Source organism: Eucyclogobius newberryi, unplaced genomic scaffold, assembly GCF_026437365.1.
Source record: "Eucyclogobius newberryi isolate DKJ021-1_F unplaced genomic scaffold, fEucNew1.0.hap1 SCAF_10, whole genome shotgun sequence".
Taxonomy (NCBI): domain Eukaryota; kingdom Metazoa; phylum Chordata; class Actinopteri; order Gobiiformes; family Gobiidae; genus Eucyclogobius; species Eucyclogobius newberryi.
In genome coordinates this window covers 28,953,286-28,960,403 of record NW_027315724.1, presented here as the reverse complement: position 1 = coordinate 28,960,403, position 7,118 = coordinate 28,953,286, and the positions used below count along the sequence as shown (strand labels likewise).

Sequence of the window (7,118 nt, the reverse complement as noted above, 5' to 3'; positions counted from 1 at the left end):
ATGAGACAAATTGATTTTGATGCTTACATCTGCTGTAGGTTACGTTGAGCCTGTTTTAACCAGATTGTGTTGCTCCATCGCCCAAACAGCAGAAGATACAGACAGCCAAAATGAAACATATGCCTTAAAGTGTAGGTATTACAAACAATGTGGTAGTGTTATGATTTCATTTTCTCTGAACAGATTGTGGGATGTTTCGGTTCCTCCTTTTTTCTTTGAATTCCTCCTTCTGGAAAGGAAATAAAACAATGAAGTACTTTTTTTTTTTTTGCAAGTCAATTAGCTGTATGTAGTTCCTATTCATCGAATTGAGCCAATAAGATCTAAAAAGCCTAAAATAACGATTCACCTGTTGTAAAGAAGCTAAACTTGTTCCAAATCTAAAAGAAAACATCAGTGGGGAAAGAAGGATTTGGAGAGGATCACCGTACGATGGAGGGAGGGACTAAAAGTGTGCATAACAATTCCTTCCTTTGTGGGACTCGAGGCTGCGAGCAGGTAGGCGCATCTCAGCACTGCTCCGCTCCTCAGCTGTCACACTCCCCCTGCCTGCGCTCCCACTTCGCTCCAACCTCTCCCTCAAGTCCACTAGGTAAGTTAAAGTTTTTAAACGTGAACGTGCATGAGCTGATGGGACAATACGCGTAATTGCATGCGGTAAAGGGGCGACTAGATGCGTAAAAAAGACGAGCGGAGTTAATAAAGTTTGGTTTGCGTCTCCCTTTTGAATGTGTGCGCTGAAGTGCGCTTTTTACTGCAATCCGCGTGCGCTACTCATCATGCCATGCAGACATTTCCCATTCCCAGTGCATTGAATTAGCATTAGACACGTATAGCCTATATGGAGTTAAATGAGCGATTATAGGCACGTTTCTTATTAATGTAAAGCACGACTTACTCCTGCATGATTAGTCATAAATTCACTTTCCCATTTTGCGCTTTTTTCCCGCTACTTTCCTTGAGCCATGCGTATGGAGGATTGAACTGATTTGCACATTATTCACGTTGTATGCCAAGGCTTTTCGGGGCTGTAAGAGTCTTTTTGAGAAGCTGAACATCTGCACGCATTGAGGCACTGGCATATCATTTCTGCAGCCTGTCAACAGCTGCCACTGACTAGATGCTCCAAAAGATTTTACATATGAATGGGGCAGAAGGAGGAGTAACTGTACTCTGTAAGGAGCCATCACACTGCCCATAGTCTCTTTGCTGTGTAAACTGTTTAAAGCCCACGTGATTAGAAATGTAGCGTAGATAGGAGTTTGGTTATGTGTATGCATTTGTGGGAGGGGGTGAGAGCAGATCAGTGTAAGGGCATTTCTTTATTTCTTTATTGATTTATCTCTTATTTATTTATTTATCAATTTGTTATTTAGAGTTTTGGGAAAGGTGGCATGTACTGTTTAGTGGGATGTCAAGATTATTCGGTTAATTGATAATCCTGATTATTCAAGTCATAAATCACAAGGTCCGTACAAATTAAAAATAAATAATAATTTAATATTACAACAGGTTTGCGAGAGCACAGTTCACTTTTGGCACAGACAGTAGATTTACAAACTCTTTTGATCTGTTCATTTCAGTTTGAAAATGCACAAATATTTTAAAAAGCCACATTTTCTGAAGTATTCTAAAACCAGCCTGTTTTTTAAATCACTGTCATATATTTAAGCTACTGATGTCTGAGTCTAAACAGGGTGTGTCTGAGAGTTTATAGGTGACTTGACTTTTGTTGATCCTTTGGCCAGGCGCTGCTCCTCCTGACCAAGATGTCCACCATGAGTTACTACATGGATCCAGTTTCTTCCTACCCGGCCCTTCACCCCTGCGACCGCCTGGGTGCACTGGTAAGACCCTCCTCATAAATTATCGCCATTTTAACACAGACTGGACGACCTACCACAGGGCCCTAAGCTCTTTATCCATGTGTAACTATGTGAATCTGTGCGCTTGTACGGCTTCTGTTTTCATGTTTTAACTCTGGCATCTGTCACTGATTTCTGGTCAGTTGTTGCAAAAGAGTCTGTATGATCTCAATGTGTTACTCAGGGTTTCTGTTTTCAAACTATAATTTTTATGCAATGGAAACAATTGCGCGACTATAGAACAGTGTAGCCAAAATAATAGTAGAAAAGGATTAAATTGTAGTAATCTAGAAACTGATTTGAAGATCAAGACGTTTCAACTTTCACGTGATCTATACTCAAACTATATCAGGTCCAAATTAGGGTTTAAAGTGGTCTAAAATTAGACTAAACCAGGGATAAGTTTTAAAACAAAAGACTTGACCTCGTAATGGCCTGAAGTTTACACTTAGGAAAAAAGATAAAGGTAGCAATAATCACGTATTGGAGTTGGCCGGCTCCTGGATTAATTGTGAAAATGTTAAAAATCAAACAAATACTCAAACTGCAGAGGGGTACCACCAATAGTACCAGCGTTTGAGAAACACTGCTATAGAATATTGCCGCATATCACCATGGTAACTTCTATATCCACTGTTTTAATTGCAAATAGTCAAGCTCAAACCCTTTAATCCAACTATTGACAGGTAATGAAAAAAGAGAAAAAGTAGACTGTTGAAATTGAACGTGTTCCTGTACATCATGTTCCTCATCGTGATACTTCTGTTAAGAAACAAAAATGACACAAGCCGTCTTTCTCCAAAGGCTGGGAAATTGCCCTTTTGAACTTTCCTTTATTACACAACTGCCAACTTCTCTTATGCTCATACAAATGTAAACATCAAGAACATTTAGTGATCTTCTGCCCCTTTAACCGATCCCACTCGGGGTACAAACTGACTCTAGTGAATACTTCTCACAGCTCTGCCACCTGCACTGTGCTCTGCCTCTGCACAAGCCAGTTTGCATGAACACTATACACCGTGTTAAATACTTCCAAATGAATCGGCTGAATAGAGAGTCACTGGTAGCTGGGAACATTGGGATTCCTGTCAGGTGAGCGTTCGAAAGGTGAAGGCCAAGGAGCGGCAAAATAAATGCCTCAATTTGTATGCAGAGCTGTGGCACATTAGGATAAGAGACTGGGGTTATATGCAAATGGCAACCCCGCCCCGGCCGGTTGGAACAACACAGAGAGATCTGGCACCCAAGCCCCTAATTGGCTCAGGTGCTTGGGTTTGGCTTTAAAATTTGAGACCACAATGTACCGTGGCTACATCGGTCAATAGGTGAACTTGGGTCGCTTCCCTTTGAATTTACATGTGTTATCAGTCAAATGTAGAGACTGAAGTAATACAGTCAGTTTTATTATGCTGAATGTGTATGAGAACAAAGATTTGTAGAGAGGTGCTAAAATCAATAGTAAACAGTGCACAGACTTATATACAAACTGCTGTGTTGTTTAGGGGTAAATGCGTCTATGGGGTCACATTACAAGCAGCGCACATGGACGATTTCTGGGTGCCGTCTGAAGCTCTGTGAAGTCTGTGATGCTATTAAAGTCTGCATTACTTCTGTATTTAACATATGAACATCCATGTGTGGGATTGCCTATCCATACAGCAGCAAAAACTAAAAGCTAACGCAGAAATTAAACTATTATTCACAGGCGTGGCATTATACATGCAAAAATGTTCACCTTTTGCCCATGATCGAAAGAGTACCTTAAAGGAGATCTATATGTGCATTATGATTTTTTCCCTCCTCACCACTCAGTATATTTGAGTAATCTTTATTCTCCTGCGAACAAGAAGCCATTGCTCCCTCAGTCCCCATTTCTCCACTACCCAGATTCCCCACCAATGCATGCCCACTTGCCCTTTACTTATTTTGCTCTGCAATTTAAATTTCTTAAACAGGAACGTATGTATAATTTGGCAGCGTTGGGTAGCCCATTTTTGCACAAATGCAGCTCAATAGGGTGTAGTACCATAAGTAAGCAGACTTGTTTTTGTATTGAGTGGTTTTAGATCAGTATTGCAATTGAATTTAATTTAACATGTTGATGATACCATGGGTGTCATACATTATAACTAAATAGCAGACAAAAGCACACAGAGCTTTACACACAGCCTGCTGTGGACCTTCCCCTCCTTCGGTAAAACAGCTGACCCACCCACCCGCACTCAGCACTAGAGCCCTGTATCACCTGTATCAAGTATCACCTCTGCCTCATCCCAGCCGAGTGTGAAGCGGCTGGGATGAGAATCAGCACCTCCAAATCCGAGGCCATGGTTGTCAATCGGAAAAAGGTGGTTTGCCCTCTCCAGGTGGGTGGGGAGTCCTTGCCCCAAGTGGAGGAGTTCAAGTATCTCGGGGTCTTGTTCACGAGTGAGGGAAGGATGGAACGTGAGATCGACAGGCGGATCGGTGCAGCGGCTGCAGTGATGCAGTCGCTGCATCGGACCGTTGTGGTGAAGAGGGAGCTGAGCCGAAAGTCAAAGCTCTCTATTTACCGGTCGGTCTACGTTCCTACCCTCACCTATGGTCATGAGCTTTGGGTAATGACCGCAAGAACAAGATTGCGGATACAAACCGTTGAAATGGGTTTCCTCCGCCGGGTGGCTGGGTGCTCCCTTAGAGATAGGGTGAGGAGCTCAGTCACATGGGAGGAGCTCGGAGTAGAGCTGCTGCCCCTCCACGCCGAGAGGAGCCAGCTGAGGTGGCTCGTGCATCTGTTCAGATGCCTTCTGGGCGCCTCCCTGGGGAGGGGTTTCGGGCATGTCCCACCGGGAACAGGCCCCGTGGAAGAACCAGGAAACACTGGAGGGACTGTGTCTCTCAGCTGGCCTGGGAACGCCTCGGGATCCCCCCCGGAGGAATTGGAGGAAGTGTTGGAGGATATATCTGTGGTCCATGCGGAGTGCTGAGTTCAGACTTCCCTCTCTGTGACCTCTAATGTGGCCGATCATGTGATAAACAGAATCAAAACACAGAGAGATAAAGTCAGTGCGTCAAATAGCTGCAGAGGTTATCTGTTTGACAATGATGCATACTTTAGTCAACAATGATGCATACTTTAGTCAACAATGATACATAATTTAGTCAAAACAAGAGCAAACTTGAGCACAGGCTATTATTAGTGTTGGCTAGATGGAATATCTGTGGTTTTCAGGCAGAAAGAACAGTTGCAGTTGGTTGTACAGTTTTCCACTGGCTTTATATACAGTATGTACAGTTTACAATAGCATGTTTGGTATATGGTCATGTTAGTATTATCTCTAACACATGCTAAGTACATACATGTTTGCTTTAAGCGGCAGAGTGGAGGTGTGGCAGCAGGACCGATCACCCAGATGCCTGGAGTGGTGCACCCCCAACAGCATTGTTACCCCTCACAGCCCATCTATCCCCAGGACGTCCCATCACAGGAGGTGCCCAATGGACACGACTTGTGCACTACAGGTAAGCCAGGCCCAGCCAGGAATATACTTCTCTTTCAGAATTGTGCCTGTGACAATCTGCCCACTTTCCCTGAGCTATCCTGAATATGATGAGACAAACTATAGTTTCTTGTCACCTCTTGCAGCAAATAGATTTTTACTCTATTAGAATGCAATTTGGAATTAAATCACTTTACGTTGAAATTAGGGAATGTTTCAAAGGCTGACAGGCTAACACTTCATTTTATAAAGATTTATGTGTAACAATAAACACAATCAAATTACTTACGGGAACGCTCATTTGATTATTAGTCATGCATTCATCCCAAATGTACGGACATATTTAAGTTCCTCTTTTGACCCAGGCTCACATGCTCTCAGTCCAAAATATGATTGTGTGTCTTCTGCATGGGGGCTGCTGCTGACCCAGAGGCCAATGTCTTCACCAGACCTCTACTCCCTTTTCTGCTTGTGTCGTTCTTCTTATTTGGACATCGCACATTCTGGACCTTCCAATTCTCTGCATAGTTTCTTGTCCCTCGAAGTACAATTGCCTGTGTTTGTCTTCAAAAATGAATTGAGTATTGCAAGACTGGGGCATGTGCCAGTGGGATAGATTGTTTGGGTGTAAAGGGCACCTCCAAAAGTTGGATGCAAAAGACAGCCATCTTTTTTCCCAAGCTTCTAGTTTAGTCCCTGGAGAGATAGAAGGGGGGCCTAAATTTGTTTTAAGTGAGTATGTGTGTGTGTGTGTGTGTGTGTGCGTGCGCGTGTGTGTGTGTGTGTGTGTGTGTGCCTGCGTGCGTGCGTGCGTGCGTGTGTGTGTGTGCGTGCGTGTGTGTGTGTGTAAGAAGCGAGTGAGGATTTGATGAGATTTGCTCATGTTTGTTGCCACGGACACACTCCTTTGGAAAGTTGCTCCCAGCACAAAACTGTCGACATAAACATAGAATCAAGTGGAAAAAAATGACCCAATGTTGACCCTTTTCTCAGCCTCCTAACACATGCACACTATGGAGTTTTTGTGTATGTTTTTTTAGTATGAAAGCCTCCTCTAGGGCAAGCATTTAATTTTCTTCAGTTTGAAATGACTGACACATGTTAGATCTGAACCATTTATTAAAGATGCTTGTTTTTTTAGGTTTGATCAAGAGAAACTCACAAACAATAAATGCTTAATTATGAACAATATATTGGGATTTTTGTATTAGTTTTTAGTTTTTTTTTATTTGTATTGTATATTTCTATTCATCAGCTATTTTTGAATTGTGCAATGCTATTATCTTATCTTCAGTTCAGTGAAGCGTTCTGCTGAAACATAATCATACCTTTTCCTCCCACTTCTCTCATGTGTTAGCCTCTGTCCTGCTCACTATGATTGACTGGCAGATTTACCCAATCACAATGAAGCGTAACCTATGAGAGGATAAATATTCTGTATGAATCCAGGCTCTAAAAACGGATTCTTTCATTTTTTTTCCTCATGTCACTCGAACCTGTTGCTCATTTTTGCAATTTGCTTGTATTGCTTTGCATAGGCAACATTCAGTGAAGTCCCATTAGAGAGTAACTTAATATTTTTATGGAAACACACTTCATCTAGGTGTGTGGAGAAAGAGTACAGCTGTGATATAGAGATATCAGATACAGTATGGCCATTGCATGTTTGGCTGAGAGCCCAATGTCACACAAAGCTTCCTGACAACAGCCATGACACGGTCAAGTTTACGCTAACCATGATCGTCACCATCCACCTCTCCAATTGTAAATG

The 7,118-nt window shown here is 42.5% G+C and overlaps 1 protein-coding gene across 2 annotated transcripts in view; it reads left to right on the top strand.

Moving 5' to 3' along the window:
• Positions 1 to 477: 477 nt before the first annotated feature.
• ets1 (v-ets avian erythroblastosis virus E26 oncogene homolog 1) overlaps positions 478 to 7,118 on the top strand; it is a 33,674-nt gene continuing 27,033 nt past the window's right edge. For both annotated transcript variants that reach the window (XM_072453591.1, XM_072453583.1), the window contains exons 1-3: positions 478 to 592; positions 1,749 to 1,847; positions 5,222 to 5,369. In XM_072453591.1, the coding sequence (XP_072309692.1) occupies positions 1,770 to 1,847; positions 5,222 to 5,369 (226 nt within the window). In that variant the 5' untranslated portion in view covers positions 478 to 592; positions 1,749 to 1,769. The remainder of the gene's footprint in view (positions 593 to 1,748; positions 1,848 to 5,221; positions 5,370 to 7,118) is intronic.